At 68.1% G+C, this 22,441-nt stretch overlaps 1 protein-coding gene across 19 annotated transcripts in view; it reads left to right on the top strand.

The window, feature by feature from the left end:
* PLEC (plectin) overlaps window positions 1-22,441 on the top strand; it is a 59,710-nt gene that overhangs the window by 24,270 nt on the left and 12,999 nt on the right. For 7 of the 19 annotated variants that reach the window (XM_088058469.1, XM_088058898.1, XM_088058354.1 and 4 more), the window contains exons 2-29: window positions 2,343-2,404; window positions 3,421-3,510; window positions 5,910-5,987; window positions 6,082-6,174; window positions 6,357-6,523; window positions 8,071-8,186; window positions 8,273-8,379; window positions 8,461-8,580; window positions 9,363-9,458; window positions 9,858-9,985; window positions 10,682-10,996; window positions 11,885-12,197; window positions 12,927-13,004; window positions 13,562-13,723; window positions 15,149-15,253; window positions 15,781-15,876; window positions 15,956-16,081; window positions 16,903-17,055; window positions 17,407-17,561; window positions 17,631-17,757; window positions 17,836-18,019; window positions 18,381-18,538; window positions 18,943-19,121; window positions 20,058-20,196; window positions 20,284-20,640; window positions 21,178-21,261; window positions 21,383-21,487; window positions 21,674-21,772. In XM_088058469.1, the coding sequence (XP_087914595.1) occupies window positions 2,343-2,404; window positions 3,421-3,510; window positions 5,910-5,987; window positions 6,082-6,174; window positions 6,357-6,523; window positions 8,071-8,186; window positions 8,273-8,379; window positions 8,461-8,580; window positions 9,363-9,458; window positions 9,858-9,985; window positions 10,682-10,996; window positions 11,885-12,197; window positions 12,927-13,004; window positions 13,562-13,723; window positions 15,149-15,253; window positions 15,781-15,876; window positions 15,956-16,081; window positions 16,903-17,055; window positions 17,407-17,561; window positions 17,631-17,757; window positions 17,836-18,019; window positions 18,381-18,538; window positions 18,943-19,121; window positions 20,058-20,196; window positions 20,284-20,640; window positions 21,178-21,261; window positions 21,383-21,487; window positions 21,674-21,772 (3,992 nt within the window). Of the gene's footprint in view, window positions 1-331; window positions 469-2,342; window positions 2,405-3,092; window positions 3,108-3,420; window positions 3,511-3,803; window positions 3,840-5,909; window positions 5,988-6,081; window positions 6,175-6,356; window positions 6,524-8,070; window positions 8,187-8,272; window positions 8,380-8,460; window positions 8,581-9,362; window positions 9,459-9,857; window positions 9,986-10,681; window positions 10,997-11,884; window positions 12,198-12,926; window positions 13,005-13,561; window positions 13,724-15,148; window positions 15,254-15,780; window positions 15,877-15,955; window positions 16,082-16,902; window positions 17,056-17,406; window positions 17,562-17,630; window positions 17,758-17,835; window positions 18,020-18,380; window positions 18,539-18,942; window positions 19,122-20,057; window positions 20,197-20,283; window positions 20,641-21,177; window positions 21,262-21,382; window positions 21,488-21,673; window positions 21,773-22,441 lie in introns of those variants that run through there. The other 12 variants (XM_088058512.1, XM_088058979.1, XM_088059189.1 and 9 more) reach the window with 6 other exon arrangements.

The following is a 22,441-nucleotide window of genomic DNA, read 5'->3' on the forward strand; positions in this document are numbered from 1 at the left end:
AGGCCCCGAGGTGTGGGGCGGGGTCTGGCCGCCCCGGGTGAGGGGTGAGGGGTTTCTGAGCACCCCGATCTTCAGGAACGAGGGTCCCGCTCCCCGCGCTTGCAGATGCGGGGGTCCCCGCGTGTGGGACCGGGGGTGCCGGCTCCTCGTGGAGTGCCCCACGGCTGGTCCGTGCCTCCGTGTCCCATGCCGCCTGCAGGCGCAGGGAGGGAAGGGTTAAAGCTCGGGAGTTTCCTGTGGGCAGGGTCGGGGCGTGGGGCGTGGGGCGTGGGGCGGGGGGAGAGAGCCCCGTCTCCTCCCCGGGCCGCCCCACTCGCGGCGGGACCGGCGGCGGAGCGGGAAGGGAGAGCGGCGGTGTCGGGCTCAGCATGTCCCGGCCGCGGCGCAGCTCGGACGAGGCTCCGGCCCGAACGGGCTCCGAGGACAACCTGTACCTGGCCGTGCTGCGGGCGGCCGAGGGCCGCAAAGGTACGGCCCGGGCGGCCTGGAGGGGCCGCCCCACCACTGCATCCCCCACCCGGGGCGGTGTCCCCAGGGCAGGCCGCGGGGCAGACCCCCACACCGGGGCGGGGTCCCCGGGGGACACCCCCGTGCTGACTCGGTGTCCCCCAGGGCAGGCCGTGGGGCAGCCCCCCGCAGCAGAGCGGAGTGCCTGGGGCACAGCCCCATGCCGGGGCGGTGTCCCCAGCTTGGTGTAGCCAGGGCGGGCTGGGGCTCCGACCCCCACGCCGGGGAGATTTCTCGGGCCGGGCTGTGGGGCAGACCCCCGTGCTGGGACGGGCTGTGGGGCAGACCCCCGTGCTGGGGCGGGCTGTGGGGCAGACCCCCGTGCTGGGGCGGGCTGTGGGGCAGACCCCCGTGCTGGGGCGGGCTGTGGGGCAGACCCCCGTGCTGGGGCGGGCTGTGGGGCAGACCCCCGTGCTGGGGCGGACGGCAGCAGACCCCCGTGCTGGGGCGGACGGCAGCAGACCCCTCGCCGCCGCCCAGGTCCATCCCCCGTGCCCGCGGTGGTTCCCTGCCACGCCCTTGCCCGGCAGCCCCGGCCGCTCCGGTCCTTGTGCCTGCCCCGCGGGGCGGGCGCCGCGCTGGGGACCCCGGGGGTGTCAGAGCCGTGGGCGCGGCTGCCGGGGTCCGGTGTGGATGCCCCCCGCTCGGTGCCCCACATTTCCTTCCTCCCTCCCTTCCTCCTTTCCTTCCTTCCTTCCTCCCGGCCCGGCCCGGCCCGGCTGAGCGGCCGTGGACCGCGGGGCGGATGGGGCTGCGTCCCCGGGGAGCCTCGGCTGTGGGCTCTGGGTGCCGCGTGGGCAGATCCCGGCACGCTCCGCCAGGGCAAGACCCAGCACGCAGCGCCCGGCTCGCCACGGCGAGGGCAGGGGGGGCCCTGTGGCTGCCGCGGCACCGGAGGCATCGCCCCACGCGTGTGCGGTGTCGCTTCTGGCCTCCGAGCCCTCTTGGGCACTGGCGGTGGCTCTGGGGACCGGGGGGACGGCAGAACGGGTGCTGGCAGTGGGGCACAGGGCGCCGGGGGTTGGCGGGGTGCGGGCAGTGGGTGCTGGTAGCGGGTGCCGTGGCGGGTGGGTCCTGTGGGATCCCGGGTTCCCATCCCGATGTGTCATCGTTCCCATGCCATCCCCTAATGACAGGGCAGCGGGCAGGGAGCGCCGTGACTCACTGCAGCCCTGCTTGGCCCTGTGCCCGCAGAGAAGGGTGTCCCGGGGGTGTCCCGGGGGTGTCCTGGGGTGTCCCACGGCGCTGGCAGTGCAGACGGTGCGTGGGCTCATCTCGATCCCGTACGTGTCCCACCAGGGCCCTGCCTGCGGGGCTGGCACTGTGCCGGGGTGGTGCCGGGACAAACACCCCATGGCCTGTGTGTGCCATGGCCACCCCTCTCAGCCAGCGCCCACTGAGCCCAGGGCACTGCTGGGGCTCCTCACGGCACTGCCGGAGGGCTCAGGTGGGCACCTCCTGCTCTGAGGCGTCACAGAGGATATTCTGAGCTGAAAGGAATTCCACAAGGATCACCAAGTCCAACTCTTAATTTGTCCATACCGGGGTTGAACCTTCAACCTTGGTGTTATTAGCACCGTGCTCTGGCCAACTGATCTAATCTGGGTGCTCGGTGTTGAGGCGCTGCTGGGTGCTGGTGGGTGCTGGCACGCAGGGGCCGATCCCCGTTAGCTGTTTCCTTTCCCCACACCCCGTGACTCACCGTGCTTCCCCAGAGCGGTTGGCTCATCATTTCCTGCGCCAGCCGTGCCCTGCGGTGCCACCGGCGGGGCCTGGTTTCTGCCGTGCCACCATCCTGGTGCCGCTGGCTCACCTGTCCTTCTCCTCTCTTGCAGATGAGCGAGATCGTGTCCAGAAGAAAACCTTCACCAAATGGGTCAACAAGCACCTTATCAAGGTACAGGCACCGCCGGTCCAGCGGGCACCGCTGCCCCAGCAGTCCCCAGCAGTCCCCAGCAGTCCCCAGCAGTCCCTGGGCACTCCCAGTCCAGCGGGCACTGCTACCCCAGCAGTCCCTGGGCACCCACTGGCCAGTGGGCACTGCTGCCCCAGGAGTCCCCAGCAGTCTCCAGCAGTCCCTGGGCACCCAGTGGCCAGTGGGCACCGCAGCCCCAGCAGTCCCCAGCAGTCCCAGGCCCCAGATCACCGCCAGCCTCAGCCCTGTGTGCTGGAACAGCCAAGGACGTGGCACTGGAGGGTCCCCGGTGCCAGCACTGCCGCCACACTCTGGTCGAGGCCTCTCAGCTGCCTCCGTGGTGGGGGTCTGCCCTCCAGGCGGGATCTGCCCTCCTGCTGCCCTCCCACCTGTGCCATGGGAATGGTGTCCCTGGCACCTGGGGATGTGTCCTGTGCCTTGAGGCCCCCAGTCCCGTCCCACTCCTGCCAGTCCCCATTCCCTGGCACCCGCTGCCACAGGCAGAGCCCCACCTTGGCCCCTGGCACACGCTGGGACACGGCCCAGCCCCCACAATGTGTCTCCACATGTCCCTGACCCCGCAGTGCCATCGTGGTGCCACCACACTCTGCCCATGCTGGGTCCCCTCTCTGCTCTCTCCTAACCGCTCTCTTCTCTCTGCCCTGCGCAGCACTGGCGACCAGAGGTAGGTCCTTCCTCTCTCTCTGTCCCACTGCGCTCTTCCTCCCTGCACACCCCCTTCCCCTGCCCGGGGATGGACCCCTGCGGCTGCCGCTGTGCTGGGCGGGGGGTCTGACCCCTCCGTGGTGGGTGGGGGGCTCTGACCCCTTCCCGGCGGGTCTCTGTGCATGCCAGAGCGATGCTGGAGCCGTCCTGGCACAGGGGGAGCTGCCGTGTGTGTTTGTGGGGGCCGTGGCACCGGGGACACTGTGGAGCTGTGTGTGAGCGCCCGTGCCCGGCTGTCCCCGGCCCCGCTGACGCCGTCGCTGTCCCCACAGGCGCAGCGCCACGTCAACGACCTGTACGAGGACCTGCGGGACGGGCACAACCTCATCTCGCTGCTGGAGGTGCTGTCGGGTGACACGCTGGTAGGTGCCGCGCCGCCCTGTGCCCCGCTCCCCGCCACGCGCCGGCTCCTCTCCGCCGGCCTTCCTCGTCCTCATCCTCGCCCCCGCTGCCTGCCTCTGTTCCCTCTCTTCCTGCTTGGCCGTCGGTCTGTCCCGGTGACCCCGGAGTGCCCGCGCCCCCCGCCCCCGCCTCTAACCTCTCTTTGCTTTGGTGCCCTCTCTGCTTCCTGGCGCCGGCCCCCGGCCCACCGCCGCCTTTGCCTCCTCCTCCTCCTTCCTCTCTCTGCTCCTCTCCGCTCGGCTCGGCCGGGCAGCCCCGGGAGCGCGACGTCCTGCGGACCTTGCGGTTGGTGAGTGGTTCTGCCGTCAGCTCTTGGCATGGCCCCGCACGGCGACCGGCGCTGTGGCACCGGCACGGAGCGGTGCCGAGCATGTCCCAGGACTGTCTGCATGCCGTGTGCCATGTGCCGTGTGCCATCCATGAGCCCTGTGCCATCCATGTGCCGTGTGCCATCCATGAGCCCTGTGCCATGAGCCCTGTGCCGTGTGCCATGTGCCATGTGCCATGTGCCATGAGCCATGTGCCATGAGCCCTGTGCCATGTGCCATGTGCCATGTGCCATGAGCCCTGTACCTTGTGCCATGTGCCATGTGCCATGTGCCATGAGCCCTGTGCCATGAGCCCTGTGCCGTGTGCCATGTGCCATGTGCCATGAGCCCTGTGCCATGTGCCATGTGCCATGAGCCCTGTGCCGTGTGCCATGAGCCCTGTGCCATGTGCCATGTGCCATGAGCCCTGTGCCGTGTGCCGTGTGCCATGTGCCATGTGCCATGTGCCATGTGCCATGAGCCCTGTGCCGTGTGCCATGTGCCATGTGCCATGTGCCATGTGCCATGTGCCATGAGCCCTGTGCCGTGTGCCATGTGCCATGTGCCATGTGCCATGTGCCATGAGCCCTGTGCCGTGTGCCATGTGCCATGTGCCATGTGCCATGTGCCATGTGCCATGAGCCCTGTGCCGTGTGCCATGTGCCGTGTGCCATGTGCCATGTGCCATGAGCCCTGTGCCGTGTGCCGTGTGCCATGTGCCATGTGCCATGTGCCATGTGCCATGAGCCCTGTGCCGTGTGCCATGTGCCGTGTGCCATGTGCCATGTGCCATGAGCCCTGTGCCGTGTGCCGTGTGCCATGTGCCATGAGCCATGTGCCATGTGCCATGTGCCATGAGCCCTGTGCCGTGTGCCATGTGCCATGTGCCATGTGCCATGTGCCATGAGCCCTGTGCCGTGTGCCATGTGCCATGTGCCATGAGCCCTGTGCCGTGTGCCATGTGCCATGTGCCATGTGCCATGTGCCATGTGCCATGAGCCCTGTGCCATGTGCCATGTGCCATGTGCCATGAGCCCTGTGCCATGTGCCATGTGCCATGTGCCGTGTGCCATGAGCCATGTGCCATGTGCCATGAGCCCTGTGCCGTGTGCCATGTGCCATGTGCCATGCCCGTCCCAGTGCCATCCCGGTGCCCTGGCTGCATGCTCTGCCTGTCCTGGTGCCCCCTGATGCCGAGAGCTGTGGGGGTGGGTTTCCCTGGGCCGGGGCTCAGTGGCAGCAGCAAGAGAGGAGTCTCCTTCCACGAGCAGCATCGCTGGGAGCGATCCCACCGTGCTGGGCCTTGGCAGGCTGGAGCTGGACTGTGGCTCCCGGCAACACAGCAGGATGTGCTGCCGGCTCTGCGGGGTGGCTGGCAAGGGGTGGCACGTGGCCACCAACTCCCTGGGTCTCACAATAGGGCTGGCCCTGGCCCCGAGCGGCTGCGGGTCCATGCTGGCCCCTTTCTGTGGGACAGGAGTGGCCCTGGTCTGTTGCTGAGCGACACAAGGGATTCATGGAGTCCCCAGCTCTCCTGGCAGCCAAATCTGGGCTCAGCTGGTGGAATGTGGGCATTGCCGTGGGGCAGGAACGTGTGGGGGTCTGGGCAGGACCCAGGGGACCCCGGCCGGGACCCACAAGTTTGGGGGACTCACCCAGCTTGGCAATTCCTGGTCCTGCTGAGGGGACACGGAGCGTGCTGGGGACCTGCATGGCGAGGGACACGGTGGCCACACGTGGTGCACTGGCACCGGGGCCGGTCCCGGTCCTGCCGGGCAGCGGCTGCCGTGCCCACCCTCGGCTCCCCTCGGGACGGTCCCGGTGTCGGGTGCGGCGTGGGAACAGCCTGTGCCGGCGGGGGGAGCGCGGGGAGCGTCCCCACCCCTGCAGGGACAAAGTGCGAGGGCGGGTGCCATCGGCATGTGCTGGGAGGGGCCGGGCAGAGCCGGGGTGACAGCACGGTGCGGTGGCATCGCGGCCGGGCCGTGCGGGGGGGGGCTGCGGTGGCCGGACGCGGCAGGGCCCGCGCTCACCGCCCTCCTCTCCCCCAGCCCCGGGAGAAGGGCCGGATGCGCTTCCACAAGCTGCAGAATGTCCAGATTGCCCTCAACTACCTGAAGCACCGGCAGGTGAGGATGGATGGGGTGGGAGCCCCGGCGTGCCACGAGCCCTGGGCTGTGCCGCGCTCCCCCAGCCCTGAGCCGCGCGCGTCCTGTGCTGCAGGTGAAGCTGGTGAACATCCGCAACGATGACATCGCCGACGGCAACCCCAAGCTGACGCTGGGGCTCATCTGGACCATCATCCTCCACTTCCAGGTGAGCCCGGCGGGGTGGGGACTGGGCGGAGGTACCCAGGGGCCAGGGTTCCGTGGGGCTGGGGGTGTCCCCGGGCCGGGCCGGTCCGGTCCCCTCCAGTGGGGCAGGAGCGGTGTCACTGCCGCGCAGCGAGGGTCGCTGTGCCAGTGCCGGTTTCCAGAGTAACGGCCGTGTCCTGGCAGATCTCAGACATCCAGGTGACGGGGCAGTCGGAGGACATGACAGCCAAGGAGAAGCTGCTGCTCTGGTCACAGCGGATGGTGGAGGATTACCAGGGCCTCCGCTGTGACAACTTCACCACCAGCTGGCGGGACGGGCGCCTCTTCAATGCCATCATTCACCGGCACAGGTGGGTGCCGTGGTGGTGGTGCCGTGTGTCCGTGGGCAGCCGTGTGCTCACCGGGGATACCGTGTGCTCTCCGGGGCTGCTGTGCCAGTCCTGCTCACCGGGGCTGCTGTGCCAGTCCTGCTCACCGGGGCTGCCATGCTGATCCCCGCTCACCGGGGCTGCTGTGCCAGTCCTGCTCACCGGGGTGGCTGTGCCGATCCCCGCTCACCGGGGCTGCCGTGTGCTCACCGGGGCGGCCGTGCCCATCCCCGCTCACCGGGGCAGCCGTGCCAATCCCCGCTCACCGGGGCAGCCGTGCCAATCCCCGCTCACCGGGGCAGCCGTGCCCATCCCCGCTCACCGGGGCAGCCGTGCCCATCCCCGCTCACCGGGGCAGCCGTGCTGATCCTGCTCACCGGGGTGGCTGTGCCGATCCCCTCGTGCTCCTGACGAGTCCCGGCCCATCGGCCGTGCCGGCAGAGCCGTGCCCGCCGCTGGCGTGCCGGGGCGGTGGCAGGCAGGTCCCCACGGGTCCTGCTGGGACTGCCGCGTGCTTTTGGGGAGAGCAAATATGCGCAGGCGGGTGCCAGATGGGGGGAGATGTCACAGCCGCGCCGTGCTCTGCTCCGAGGTGCTGCCACGCTGAGGCACGCATGGTCCCACCATGGAGCTCCAAGGGGTCCCAAGGTGTCAGCCCCACAGGGGATTGGGGTGTCAGCCCCACAGGGGTTTGGGGTGTCAGCCCCACAGAGGATTGGGGTGTCAGCCCCACAGGGGATTGGGGTGTCAGCCCCACAGGGGTTTGGGGTGTCAGCCCCACAGAGGATTGGGGTGTCAGCCCCACAAGGGATTGGGGTGTCAGCCCCACAGGGGATTGGGGTGTCAGCCCCACAGGGGTTTGGGGTGTCAGCCCCACAGGGGATTGGGGTGTCAGCCCCACAAGGGATTGGGGTGTCAGCCCCACAGGGGTTTGGGGTGTCAGCCCCACAGGGTGTCAGCCCCACAGGGGATTGGGGTGTCAGCCCCACAGGGTGTCAGCCCCACAGGGGATTGGGGTGTCAGCCCCACAGGGTGTCAGCCCCACAGGGGATTGGGGTGTCAGCCCCACAGGGGATTGGGGTGTCAGCCCCACAGGGTGTCAGCCCCACAGGGGATTGGGGTGTCAGCCCCACAGGGGATTGGGGTGTCAGCCCCACAGGGGATTGGGGTGTCAGCCCCACAGGGGTTTGGGGTGTCAGCCCCACAGGGTGTCAGCCCCACAGGGGATTGGGGTGTCAGCCCCACAGGGGATTGGGGTGTCAGCCCCATGCAGGGTTGGGGTGCCCAGTTCACAGGACATGGGGGCTCTGGCTGTGTCAGGGTTCCCACTGGGGACTGTGCACCCCCAGCTCCTCCTGTCCCTGTGCTGGCTGTGGGGGTCTCCCCTGGTGTGGGGCTGTGGGGTGGCCGGGCAGGAGTACAGGCAGAGGAGGCAGCCATGGCGGCCCCAGGAAGTGGGGGAACCTGCTCTCCTCGGGGTTTTGGGGTCCCCACAGCCCCGCTGACCCCTCCTGACCCCCTGCCCACAGGCCAATGCTGATCGACATGAGCCGGGTGTACCGCCAGAGCAACCTGGAGAACCTGGACCAGGCCTTCACCGTGGCCGAGCGGGACCTGGGGGTGACGCGGCTGCTGGACCCCGAAGGTGCGGGCTGGGGTCAACCGTGGGGTCCCTCTGCGGACCCCTCCCCACCGCGGGGTCCCCCAGCTGACCCCGCTCCCTCCCCGCAGACGTGGACGTGGCGCAGCCGGACGAGAAGTCCATCATCACCTACGTGTCCTCCCTGTACGACGCCATGCCGCGCGTGCCCGAGGTGCAGGACGGCGTCAAGGCCAACGTGAGTTGGGGCGCCGGGGGTCACCACTGCTGCTGTGGCCCCGCGGTGCCACCCCCAGCCCCACACGTGTCCCCTCCCCAGGAGCTGCAGCTGCGCTGGCAGGAGTACTACGAGGTGGTGACGGGGCTGCTGCAGTGGAGCCGGCAGCACTCGGCGCTCTTCGAGGAGCGTCGCCTCCCTGCCAGCTACGAGGAGATCGAGGTGAGGCCGCCGGCACCTGGGGGTCTCACCTCAATCTCACCCCTGGGCCTGGGGTGAGGACAGGAGCAGTGCTGCTGGCCTGGCACGGGCACAGGGACAGGCACGGTGCTGCCACAGGGATGACCAACCTCGGGAGCCGCTGGTAGCTGGGGCAGCGTGGGGCAGAGTCCCAGCCAGCCCCACCGTGGGTGGCTCATGCCCAGTGAGGGTGGCTCATGCCCAGTGAGGGGTGGCTCATGCCCAGTGAGGGGTGCCAGTCGGCCTGTGGCCACCCTGTGGGTGTCTCATGCCCAGTGAGGGGTGCCAGCCAGCCAGTGGCCCCACCGTGGGTGTCTCATGCCCAGCGAGGGGTGCCAGCCAGCCTGTGGCCACCCTGTGGGTGTCTCATGCCCAAGCGAGGGGTGCCAGCCAGCCAATGGCCCCACCGTGGGTGTCTCATGCCCAGCGTGGCAGCCCCCACGGCAGCCCAGGGCCAGCCGTGCCGCTCCGTGGGTCACCGTGAGACCCGGCTGCGGCTGTGGCACCGAGCCCCCGCCGGTGCCAACGTGGGGTCTGCGGGGTTTGGGGGCTCAGAGCCGTGACGGAGCCGGGTGCCCCGTGGGGGGGCCCCTCTGACTCATCCTCCCTGGCCGTGCCGTGAGTCACCGCTGGCAAAGTCCAGCGCGGCCGCTTCCTTCCCCCGGCCCTGCACACATGGAAAACTGGGCGGGGGAGGGCGGATACGTGGGGAGGGGGCAGCAGCGGCTGGGGGTCCCCGCTCAGCTGTGCCCCCCCCCGGGCAGATCCTCTGGCGCCAGTTCCTCAAGTTCAAGGAGACGGAGCTGCCGGCTCGGGAGGCCGACAAGAACCGCTCCAAAGCCATCTTCCAGGCGCTGGAGGTACCAAGGGCTGGGGCGTGGAGCTGGGCTCCTGAGGGATGAGGGTCCGGGGTGTTTGGGATCCCGAGGGGTGGGGGGCCTGAGCAGCCAGGGGGCTCGAGAAACTGGGGATGTGTCCCAAAGGGATGATAGTCCTGCGGGGCTGGGGGGCTTCGGGGGGCTCTGGGTGGGTCCCAGGAGGATGGTGGATGATCCTGGGGGCTGTGGGATGCCAGGGGTCTTGGGGGGCTCTGGGTGGGTCCCAGGAGGATGGTGGATGATCCTGGGGGCTGTGGGATGCCAGGGGTCTTGAGGGGCTCTGGGTGGGTCCCAGGAGGATGATGGTCCCCGGGTGCCGGGGGTCCCGCGGCAGTGCCCGGCACACCCCTTGAGGCAGGGTGTGACATTTGGGGTGTGCAGGGCGCGGTGCAGTCGGGGCAGCTGAAGGTGCCCCCCGGGTACCACCCCCTGGACGTGGAGAAGGAGTGGGGGCGGCTGCACGTCGCCGTGCTGGAGCGGGAGAAGCTGCTGCGGGCAGAATTCGAGAGGCGAGTTGGGGGGGGCCGGGGGGGCGGGCAGGGCTGAGCTGGCACCCACACCCCCCTCCCGCTGCCAAACCGCGGGGCTGGGCCGGGGTGGGGTGTCCCGGCCCCCCCGAGGGGGAACCACAGCGCTGTGAGTCACCGATCCTGCTGGGAAACCTCTGCGGCCGCCGGCCGGGAGCGCGGCACGGCAGGACAGGGCTGGGACAGGGGACAGGGGACACGGGGGTGGGACAGGATCGGGGACAGGGGACACGGGGGTGGGACAGGATCGGGGACAGGGGACACGGGGGTGGGACAGGATCGGGGACAGGGGACACGGGGGTGGGACAGGATCGGGGACAGGGGACACGGGGGTGGGACAGGATCGGGGACAGGGGACACGGGGGTGGGAGAGGATCGGGGAGAGGGGACACGGGGGTGGGACGGGGAGTGGGATCGGGATTGGGATGGGGTGGGAGGCATTGGGAACGGGATGAGGGGCAGGATGGGGACTGAAATGGGATGGGATGTGGGGGATTGGGATTGAGGTTGGAAGTGGGGTGAGGGCCAGGACGGGAAGAGCAAGATGGGGACGGGGGGGATTGGGATGAGGAGCAGGGCAGGGAACAGGCTGCAGCACGGGACAGGAGCCATGCTGAGCATGGCCAGGACAGCTGTCCCCTCCCTGCGCTGACCACGTCCCCCTGCGTGTCCCCGCAGGCTGGAGCGGCTGCAGCGTGTGGTCACCAAGCTGCAGATGGAGTCGGGGCTCTGTGAGGAGCAGCTGAACCAGGCGGACGCTCTGCTGCAGGCAGTGAGTGCCGGTGCCACCGGGGCCTGCTGGGACCGTGGCCGTGGCCTCACTGTCCCTCCTGCGCAGGACGTGCGGCTGCTGGCGGCCGGGAAGGCGCCGCAGAAGGCGGCAGAGGTGGAGCGGGACCTGGACAAGGCGGACGCGATGATCCGGCTGCTCTTCAACGACGTCCAGAGCCTCAAGGACGGGCGGCACCCGCAGGGCGAGCAGATGTACCGTCGGTACGGGCGCTGTGGGGGTCCCCACGGCCTGTCCCCGTGGCCCTGTGCCCCCAGAGCCCTGCCTGTCCTCCTTGTCCTTCCTTCCGTGCCCCTAAAAGCCCTCCATTGCCCCCCAAAGCCCTTCACGTGTCCTCTGTCCCCCATGTCCCCTGTGCCCCCAAAGCTCTGCAAAGCCTCCTGTGCCCCCTGTGCCCTGCATGTCCCCTGTTCTCCTCAAAGCCCCCCATACTCTCGGTGGCCCTTGAGCCCCCAGAACCCCCCTGTGACCCCTGTACACCCCAAAGCTCCTCATGTCCCCAAAGGCTCCCGTGTCCCCAAACCTGCCCTGTTCGCTGTACCCCATTGCATCCCCTGTACACCCCAAAGCCTCCCATGTCCCCAAAGCCTCCCACGTCCCCAAAGCTTCCCACGTCCCCAAAGCCTCCCATGTCCCCAAAGCCTCCCATGTCCCCAAAGCCTCCCACATCCCCAAAGCCTCCCATGTCCCCAAAGCTTCCCACGTCCCCAAAGCCTCCCATGTCCCCAAACCTGTTCTGTTCACTGTACCCCGTTGCAACCCCTGTACACCCCAAAGCTCCTCATGTCCCCAAAGCTCCTCATGTCCCCAAATCTCCTCATGTCCCCAAACCCCCCTGTTCACTGTACCCCATTGCAGCCCCTGTACACCCCAAAGCTCCTCATGTCCCCAAAGTTCCTCATGTCCCCAAAGCTCCTCATGTCCCCAAACCCCCCCTGTTCACTGTACCCCATTGCAGCCCCTGTACACCCCAAAGCTCCTCATGTCCCCAAACCCCCCTGTTCACTGTACCCCTCTGCAGCCCCTGTACACCCCAAAGCTCCTTGTGTCCCTGAAGTCCCCAAGCCCCCACTGACGCCTCCCCCCCGCAGCGTGTACCACCTGCACGAGCGCCTGGTGTCCATCCGCACCGAGTACAACCTGCGGCTCAAGTCAGGGGCGCCGGTGCCGGCGGTGACAGCCGTGTCGGTGACATCGGCGCAGCGGCGGCCGGAGCCGGACGAGGCCCCGCTGCGGTACCTGCAGGAGCTGCTGGCCTGGGTGGAGGAGAACCAGCGGCGTGTGGCCACAGCCGAGTGGGGCGTGGACCTGCCCACCGTGGAGACCCACCTGGGCGCCCACCGCGGGCTGCACCGCGCCATCGAGGAGTTCCGTGCCAAGGTGGAGCGGGCACGGGCCGATGAGGTGAGACCCCTGGTGCTGGGGACCCCCTGGTCCTGGGGGTGACGAGGTGACACCCTGCAGGGTCCCGGGGGTCCTCTGGGGCTGTTCTCACTCTGCTTCAAGGGGTCCCCCCCCAGTGCTGTCCCCTCCCCTGCTCCTGAGCATTTCCTGTGGGGCTGCTTTCTTCTGTGCCTCAGGGTCCCTGAAGCACCGCGGCCGCCCCTCTTTCTGCTCCTGGGGGTCCCCAAAGCCCCCCGGGCTCACCCACCTCTGCTCCTGGGGGTCCCCAAGGACCCCCGGGCTCACCCACCTCTGCTCCTGGGGGTCCCCAAAGCCCCCCAGGCTCACCCACCTCTGCTCCTGGGGGTCCCCAAAGCCCCCCAGGCTCACCCACCTCTGCTCCTGGGGGTCCCCAAAGCCCCCTGGGCTCACCCACCTCTGCTCCTGGGGGTCCCCAAAGCCCCCCGGGCTCAGCCACCTCTGCTCCTGGGGGTCCCCAAAGCCCCCCGGGCTCAGCCACCTCTGCTCCTGGGGCTGTGCACAGCCTGCTGGGGGGGCTGGTTTGGGGAGAGCCGCCCATCCCGCTCCCCACAGCCCTCTGGAGCCCCCTCTGGGGTCTGGGGTGCCCAGGGAGGGTGGGGGGCACCGTGCCCGCTGGGCCCCCGCAGCCCCTGCCCCCCTGGTGTGACCCCTCCCCGCATGGCAGGGGGCGGCTGGGGCGGGGGCTGGCACTGACGCTGTGTCCCCCAGAGCCAGCTGTCCCCCGGCCCCAGCGGCGCCTACCGGGAGTGCCTGGGCAAGCTGGAGCTGCAGTACGCCAAGCTGCTGGTGAGGGCTGCAGCGGGGCTGCAGTGGGGTCTGCAATGGGGCTGCAGCGGGGCTGCAGTGGGGCTGCAGCGGGGCTGCCGTGAGGCTGCAGTGGGGCTGCAGTGAGGGCTGCAGTGAGGGCTGCAGTGAGGGCTGCAGTGAGGGCTGCAGTGGGCCTGCAGCGGGGCTGCAGTGGGGGCTGCAGGAGGAGGAAGGGGAGATGTGTGGAGGATGAAGGACACGGACGGGAGGTGGGGAGGAGGAGGAAGGGGAGATGTGTGGAGGATGCAGGAGATGGGGGGAGTGAGGAGGAGGAGGAAGGGGAGATGTGTGGAGGATGCAGGAGATGGGGGGAGTGAGGAGGAGGAGGAAGGGGAGATGTGTGGAGGATGCAGGAGATGGGGGGAGTGAGGAGGAGGAGGAAGGGGAGATGTGTGGAGGATGCAGGACACGGGGGGCTGTGGGGGGCAGGATAAGGGGGGACAGAGGGTGTGGAGGGGCAGCTCGGTGGCGATGAGGGTGCGGGCTGTGGCCGTGCAGGGCCAGGACACAGCTGCCACCCCCCTGTGCCTCCCCAGAACTCCTCCAAGTCACGGCTGCGGCACCTGGAGAGCCTCCACGGCTTCGTCAGCGGCGCCACCAAAGAGCTGCTGTGGCTGAGCGAGCGCGAGGAGGAGGAGGTGGCCTTCGACTGGAGCCACAACAACCCCGCCATGGCTGCCAAGAAGGAGAGCTACTCGGTATGGGCACAGCGGGTGGGACACCGGGGTGGACACGGGGGTGGACACGGGGATGGACACGGGGATGGACACGGGGATGGACACGGGGATGGACACCGGGGTGGACACGGGGATGGACAGCGGGATGGACAGGGGGATGGACACTGGACACTGGGATGGACAGCGGGATGGACAGCGGGATGGACATGGGGATGGACACGGGGATGGACACGGGGATGGACACGGGGATGGACAGGGGGATGGACATGGACACGGGGATGGACACGGGGATGGACACGGGGATGGACACGGGGATGGACACAGGGATGGACTCCGGGATGGACACGGGGATGGACACGGGGATGGACACGGGGATGGACAGGGGGATGGACACGGGGATGGACAGGGGGATGGACACGGGGATGGACATGGACACGGGGATGGACTCCGGGATGGACACGGGGATGGACACGGGGATGGACACAGGGATGGACACCGGGATGGACAGGGGGATGGACACGGGGATGGACACGGGGATGGACACGGGGATGGACACCGGGATGGACAGGGGGATGGACACGGGGATGGACACGGGGATGGACACGGGGATGGACACAGGGGTGGACAGGGGGATGGACACCGGGATGGACGTGGACACGGGGATGGACACCGGGATGGACACGGGGATGGACACGGGGATGGACACGGGGATGGACATGGAAATGAGCATGGACACGGGCACAGGGATGGGTGTGGACATGGACACAGAGATGGGCATGGCCGTGGCATGGCCACGCACGTGGGCACACAGGCATGGAGAACAGCTGCTCCAGGTGCACACAGCCATGGACACACACCTGTGTGCCATCCCCACACATGGGCACGCACACGGCTGTGCACACCTGTGAGCCCTGACCCCGCCCCAGCTGTGCACACCTGTGAGCCCTGACCCCTCCTCACCCCGGCTGTGCACACCTGTGAGCCCTGACCCTTCCTCACCCCGGCTGTGCACACCTGTGAGCCCTGACCCCGCCCCAGCTGTGCACACCTGTGAGCCCTGACCCCGCCCCGGCTGTGCACACCTGTGAGCTCTGCCCCCACCCCGGCTGTGCACACCTGTGAGCTCTGACCCCACCCTGGCTGTGCACACCTGTGAGCACTGACCCCGCCCCACCTGTGCACACCTGTGAGCTCTGTCCCCACCCTGGCTGTGCACACCTGTGAGCTCTGCCCCCACCCCACCTGTGCACACCTGTGAGCTCTGACCCCCCCCCACCTGTGCACACCTGTGAGCTCTGCCCCCACCCCACCTGTGCACACCTGTGAGCTCTGACCCCGCCCCACCTGTGCACACCTGTGAGCACTGACCCCACCCCGGCTGTGCACACCTGTGAGCACTGACCCCCCCCCACCTGTGCACACCTGTGAGCTCTGCCCCCGCCCCAGGCGCTGATGCGGGAGCTGGAGCTGCGGGAGCGGCGGATCCAGGAGCTGCGGACCTCGGGGGAGCGGCTGCTGCGGGAGGAGCACCCCGGGGCGCAGACGCTGGAGGTGGGCGTGGGGCTGGGGGCAGATGGGGGGCACGCGGGAGGCTGGGGGGCAGCAGGGACTGGGGGATCCGGGAGGGTGTGGGGAATCCGGAGGGAGCCTGGGGGTCTCGGCGATCTTGGGAACCGGAGGGGCTGGGAGAATCTGAGGGGCACCTGGGGGCCCTGGTGGGCTGGGGAGGGCGGTCAGGAGGGTCTGGGCACTGGGGGTCACTGGTGGGGAGTGCAGTGGGCACTGGGGGTCACTGGTGGGGTGCAGTGGACACTGGGGGTCAGCAGGGTGGGGCACAGTGGGCACTGGGGGTCACTGGTGGGGAGTGCAGTGGGCACTGGGGGTCACTGGTGGGGTGCCTGTTGAGGTGCAGGTGTGGGTGCAGGTCAGGTGAGGGTGCAGGTGAGGTGTGGGTGCAGGTGTGAGTTCAGGTCAGGTGAGGGAGCAGATGTGGGTGCACCTGTGCCAGTGCAGGTGCCCTCGGTGCCAGCCCCGGTGTCCCCCCCTGTCCCCCCCCGGTGTCCCCCCTGTCCCCCCAGGCGTTCCTGGCAGCGCTGCAGACCCAGTGGAGCTGGATGCTCCAGCTCTGCTGCTGCATCGAGACCCACCTGAAGGAGAACACCAACTACTTCCAGGTACGGGGGTGCCAGGGAGGGGCTGGGAGGGAGGGAGGGAGGGAGGGTGAGACCCCAGAGCTGACCCCTGGCCCCCCAGTTCTTCGCCGAGGTGCGGGAGGCCGAGGAGCTGCTGCGAAAGACGGAGGAGACGATGCGGCGCAAGTTCAGCTGCGACCGCGGCACCACGGCCACACGCCTGGAGGACCTGCTGCAGGACCTCGCGGTGAGGGCACCCCAGAGACCCCCAGGAAGACCCCCAGACCCCGAGGGGACCCCCGCAGTGACCCCCAGACCCTGGGGACCGTCCCAAGATCTCCAGGGTGACCGTGACCTTGTAGTACGGACACGTGGGAGCCCAGGGGGCTGCCCGAGTGGACCCCCCCAGACCTGCAGGGTGACACCTCCAGGGTGACCCCAAACCTGCAGGGTGACACCTCCAGGGTGACCCCAGACCTGCAGGGTGACACCTCCAGGGTGACCCCAGACCCATGACAACCCCAGGCTGACCCCCCCTGCAGGGTGACACCTCCAGGGTGACCCCAAACCTGCAGGGTGACACCTCCAGGGTGACCCCAGACCCATGACAACCCCAGGCTGACCCCCGTGCAGGGTGACACCTCCAGGGTGACCCCAGACCTGCAGGGTGACACCTCCAGGGTGACCCCAAACCTGCAGGGTGACACCTCCAGGGTGACCCCAGACCTGCAGGGTGACACCTCCAGGGTGACCCCAGCCCCTGGCAGCTCTGAGGTGTCAGCCCCCTGCAGCCCCAGGATGACCCCCAAATTCCGAGTGCCACAGCAGCCCCTGAGATGGGGTGTCACCCCAGCACGTCCACTGCTGCAACAGACTGGGGTGACCCCCCCGCCTCATATTTACTGACCCCTCCCCAAACTCCTGGGACCACCCCCCACTCCAAAAATCGCAAGAGCTCCTGATATTTCTGAGCTCTCTCAAGAAAACTGGTACCTCCCTAAAATTCTGATGCTCCTCGAGGCCGTGGGACACCCCAAATGCTGAGGTGCCCCAAACCTGCCCCCACAGGAGCAGAAGGAGCAGCTGGCCGAGTTGGGGGCGCAGCTGGGGGGTCTCTCCCGCCGTGCCAGGACCATCGTGCAGCTGAAGCCGCGCAGCCCCGCGACACCCCTGCCGGGCCGCCCCCCCATCCAGGCCGTCTGCGACTACAAGCAGATGGAGGTGAGGGGGGGCACGAGGCTCAGATCAGGGTTGTTTCCCCTGGGGAGGCCGTGGGGGGATGTGGGGAGACGTGGTGGGTCCAGCACGGCGGCTGATGCTGCCCCAGCCCCATGGGGGGGACACGGGAGGGACCCCGCTCTGGTCTGACACCACCCTGGGGGACAAGGGGAGACGTGGGGGGATCTCCCACCCTTCTCTCACACAGCCCCAGCCCCGTGGGGGGGACACAAAGGGCTCCCCACCCAGACTGAGACCACCCCAGACCCATAGGGGAGTACGGGCCGACACTGGGGAATGCGGGAGAGGCACAGAGGGGCACGAGGCACCCCCCCCTGACCCCCTGCCCCGCAGGTGACGGTGCACAAGAACGACACCTGTGCCCTGCTGAACCACGCGCAGCCGCAGCAGTGGCGGGTGCTGAGCGCCGGCGGCAGCGAGGCCGTCGTCCCCTCGGTCTGCTTCCTCCTGCCGCCCCCCAACAAGGAGGCTCTGGACGCCGTGCACAGGTGGGGACGGTGACCCTGCGCCCCACCGGGGCTCCCCCGTGTCCCTGCTCTGACTCCACGTCCCCGCAGGCTGGAGACCGCCCACCAGCAGCTGCTGGGGCTGTGGCAGCAGCTGCACCAGGACCTGCGCAGCCTCCGCGCCTGGCAGTGCCTGACCCGGGACATCCAGCAGATCCAGTCCTGGACGCACGTCACGGTGAGTTCCTGGGGGTCCCGGTGCGGCACAGGGGTCCCAGGGGTCCCAACGGGGGCTGACGTGGCCGTGCCCCTCCAGTTCCGCACGCTGCCGGCCGAGGAGGTGCGCCAGGTGCTGTGCAGCCTGGAGAACCACTACCAGGAGTTCCTGCGGGACAGCCAGGACGCCCAGAGCTTCCAGCCCGACGACCGGCTGCAGGTGGAGCGCGACTACAACGCCTGCACTCACAAATACGAGCTGCTGCTGCGTAGCCAGGAGAAAGGTGGGCGTCCCCTCTCTGCCTTCTCTGAAGGGTGGGTGTCCCCAGGGTGTCCCCAGGGTGTCCCCAGGTGCTGAGCATCCGCAGGTCCCCGTGGTGTCCGGGGGTATCGCCGTGGTGCTGAGCTGTCCCAGTCTCCCTCACACTGGCTCCGGGGGTGTCCCGGGGTGCTGAGCCGTCCCTGTGTCCCCCCTTCCTGCCGTGGGTCCCCGTGTTGTCCCCACGGTTTCCAAGGGTGTCGTTCCCGTGTCTCCTCTCCCTCCTGTGGGTGCCCCGGGTGTGCCCAGGGTGCTGAGCCATGCTGGTGTCCCCGCGGTGTCCCCGCGGTGTCCCAGGGCACTGAGCCGTCCCCCTGTCCCCGCAGGAGAGCAGGACGAGTCTCTGTGCAAGAGCTACATCTCGCAGCTGAAGGACATCCGGCTGCAGCTGGAGAGCTGCGAGAGCCGCACCGTGCATCGCCTGCGCCTGCCCCTGGAGGCCGACGCCCTGCGCGAGTGCGCCCAGCGCCAGGCTGAGCAGCAGGTGCGTGACACCTGTGCGGCGTGCCCGTCACAGGGCCAGCACGGGCCTGGGGCAGTGGTTTGGGTTGGAAAAGCCGTCAGAGCCCTTGGAGTCCCCCCTGTCCCCCGGCGCTGCCAAGGCCACCCCTGACCCCGTCCCCAAGTGCCGCATCCACACGGCTGCAGAACCCCCGCGGGGGTGGCACTCCACCCCTGGCCTGGGCAGCTGCACCAGGGCTGGACAGCCCTGTCCAGGAGGAGCTTTCCCAAGATCCCTCCTAAACCTGCCCTGTCCACCTGCACCGAGGGGCTGCAGAGCCTCCCCCTGCTCCGCTCCTCCTGGGCTCCAAGGCCGGGGGGGGGGTTTCGGTCGGGGGTCGTTCCTGACCTGCAGCCAGCAAGGACTGAGGGACTCCTTCCCTGCAGCAAACACACCTGGAGCTGGAGGGCATCCAGAAGAACCTGGCCAAAGTCAGCGAGAAGACGGAGCAGGTGCTGGCGCAGCCGGAGCAGGCGGGCTCAGCCCCGGTGCTGCGCTCCGAGCTGGAGGTCACCCTGCGGAAGATGGAGCAGGTGTACAGCCTCTCCAGCATCTACCTGGAGAAGTGAGTGAGCCCTGGCACCGTCACAAAGAGGATCCTCAGTGCCCGGGCAGCTGGGAGGCCGTGGGGACTCTGGGGAGAGCCAGCATGCCATTCCCTTTCTTTTCCTTCCCTCTTCTTTCTCCTGTTTCTCTCTTCCCTTTTTTCCCTTTTCCCCTTTTCCTTCCCTTTTCTCTTCTTTCTTTTGTTTCTCTTTTCCCTTTTTTCTCTTTTCCCCTTTTCTTTCTCTTTTCTTCCTCTTGTTTTGCTTTTCCTTTTTTCCCTTTTCCCCTTTTCCTTCCCTTTTCTCTTCTTTCTTTTGTTTCTCTTTTCCCTTTTTTCCTTCCCCTTTTCCTTCCCTCCTGGGTTTGCGGTGCTGCTCTTGCTGAGCTGTCCCGCTCCCATCCTGATCCTGGCTAATCCGTCCTGATCCCGTCCCATTCCTGCTCCTGCTGATCCCGTCCCATTCCTGCTCCTGCTGATCCCATCCCATTCCTGCTCCTGCTGATCCCGTCCCATTCCTGCTCCTGCTGATCCCATCCCATTCCTGCTCCTGCTGATCCCATCCCATTCCTGCTCCTGCTGATCCCATCCCATCCTGCTCCTGCTGATCCCGTCCCATTCCTGCTCCTGCTGATCCCGTCCCATTCCTGCTCCTGCTGATCCCGTCCCATTCCTGCTCCTGCTGCTCCCGTCCCATCCTGCTCCTGCTGATCCCGTCCCATCCTGCTCCTGCTGATCCCGTCCCATCCTGCTCCTGCTGATCCCGTCCCATTCCTGCTCCTGCTGATCCCATCCCATCCTGCTCCTGCTGATCCCATCCCATTCCTGCTCCTGCTGATCCCATCCCATCCTGCTCCTGCTGCTCCCGTCCCATCCTGCTCCTGCTGATCCCGTCCCATCCTGCTCCTGCTGATCCCATCCCATCCTGCTCGTGCTGATCCCGTCCCTGTGCCGCAGGCTGAAGACCATCGGGCTGGTGATCCGGAGCACGCAGGGGGCGGAGGAGCTGCTCCGCAAGTACGAGGAGCAGCTGAAGGACGTGCAGGCAGTGCCGGCTGACCTGGCTGAGCTGGAGGCCAGCAAGGCTGAGCTGAAGGTACCGGGGGCTCTGGGGGTGCCACGGGGAGCCGGGGGGTGGCTGGGCACACCGTGGCCAGCCCTGACCGGTGTCTGTCTGCCACAGCGGCTGCGGGCGCAGGCCGAGGGCCACCAGCCCTTCTTCAGCACGCTGGAGACCGACCTCGGCAAGGCCAAGGACGTCAACGAGCGGATGGTCCGCGGCCACAGCGAGCGGGACGTGGACCTGGAGCGGTACCGGGAGCGCGTGCAGCAGCTGCTGGAGCGCTGGCAGGCCGTGCTGGGCCAGGCTGACCTGCGGCAGCGCGAGCTGGACCAGCTGGGCCGCCAGCTGCGCTACTACCGGCAGAGCTGCGACGCGCTGCGCCAGTGGATCCGCGACGCCCGGCAGCGCCAGGAGGCCATCCAGGCCGTGCCCATCACCGACAGCCAGGCCGTGCGCGAGCAGCTGCTGCAGGAGAAGGTAGTGCTGGCAAGGGGGGCTCCAGCAGGGCGAGGGGAGAGCCTGGCCATCCCCAGTGGGACAAGGGGTGCTCCAGGGCATTCCCCAGCAGCACCAGGGGTGTCCCGTGGCCGTGGCATGGCAAGGGGTTCACCCGGCCATCCCCAGCAGGGTGTCCCTGCCCATCTCTGTCTGTGGCACAGTGAGGGGAGTGCCCGGCTGTCTCCAGTCCTGGCACGCTGACTGCTGCTCTTGGGTGGCTGCAGGAGGGCGGGGACCATCCCTGGCTGTGGCACGGGGTGGGTGCTCTCAGCCATCCCCAGTGGGACGGGGGGGTACCCCTCACCATTTTTGGCTGCAGCAGAGGGAGGGTGCTCCTGGCCATTCCCAGCCGTGGCAGGGCACGTGGTGCTCCTGGCCATTCCCAGCTGTGGCAGGGCACGTGGTGCTCCTGGCCATTCCCAGCCGTGGCAGGGTGTGCTCTTGGCCATCCCTGGGGTGAGGTGTGCTCTTGGGTGTCCGTGGGGGGCCGGGGCTCACCCCCTCATGTCTCCCCAGAAACTGCTGGAGGAGTGTGAGCAGCACAAGGACAAGGTGGAGGAGTGCCAGCGCTACGCCAAGCAATACATCGACGCCATCAAGGTGTGCCCACTGCCTGGGGGGCTGAGGGGGCAGCACAGTGTCCTGCAGGGGTGGGCTCACAGCACCGTGGCCAGGGGGCTCGTCCCAGGTCGCAGAGCTTTGATCACTCTCTCCTCATCAGGACTATGAGCTGCAGCTGGTGAGCTTCAAGGCGCAGGTGGAGCCGGTGGCATCGCCGGCCAAGAAGCCCAAAGTGCAGTCAGCATCTGACAGCATCATCCAGGAGGTGAGGGGGGGTCTCGCTGCCACTGGCCTGGGACGTCCTGCAGCTCCTGGGGCGTGGCTGCTCACTGCAGGGGTGGACTTGGGGGTGTGGAGTGTGGTTTTGCCTCCGTGCAGCCCCATCATTGCTGGGGTACCGGCGGGCCGTGGGCGAGCTCCCGTCTCTCCTGCTGACCCACTGTCCCCACAGTACGTGGATCTGCGGACGCAGTACAGCGAGCTGACCACGCTCACCACCCAGTACATCAAGTTCATCACCGAGACCCTGCGGCGGCTGGAGGACGAGGAGGTAGGGAGCGGTGCAGGGTGGCATGGCCGGCTCTATAACCGAAAGGAACGCACTTCAGGGGGTCTCTGGTCCCATCACTAACGCCAGCCCACGGCCATGACTCCAGCCCTATCACTGACCGTGGCTCATGGCCTGACTCTGGCCCCACCACTAACGCCAGCCCATGGCCGTGGCTCCAGCCCCATCACTAACACTGGCCCATGGCCGTGGCTCCAGCCCCATCACTAACACTGGCCATGACTCTGGCCCTCTCAGTAACACTGGCCCACAGCCCCGAGCTCCTGCTCCCTGCTGGGCTCCTGGGAGCGAGGCTGCTGGCTCTGCGTACAGCGGGTCTCCGGGCCAAGCTGGCTCTGGGCACCGGGGCTCTGGGCACCAGGGCTCTGGTGTGACTGGTGGTAGGAGGCACTTCCCAGATACACGTCGTGCAGTCAGCACCTGCCTGTGCATGCTGCTGTGCCGGGCGCTGGCCCGCAGGGTCTGGCGCGGGGTAACCTCTCTAACTCTTGGTTTCTGCCCTTGGAGCCGCTTTGCCAGTGCTTTTTCTTGGGGAATATTGGTGTTGGTGGGGATCTAATGGAGGGTAAAAAACCAGGATGACTCTGGCAGCCGTGCACCAGGTACTCACTCTGCGCATGCCTTCTCCCCGCGGCACCCTCCGCCTCCCCC

Source organism: Pseudopodoces humilis, chromosome 1 (genome assembly GCF_049639895.1).
Source record: "Pseudopodoces humilis isolate 2021_Gansu_Grassland_sample_001 chromosome 1, ASM4963989v1, whole genome shotgun sequence".
NCBI lineage: Eukaryota > Metazoa > Chordata > Aves > Passeriformes > Paridae > Pseudopodoces > Pseudopodoces humilis.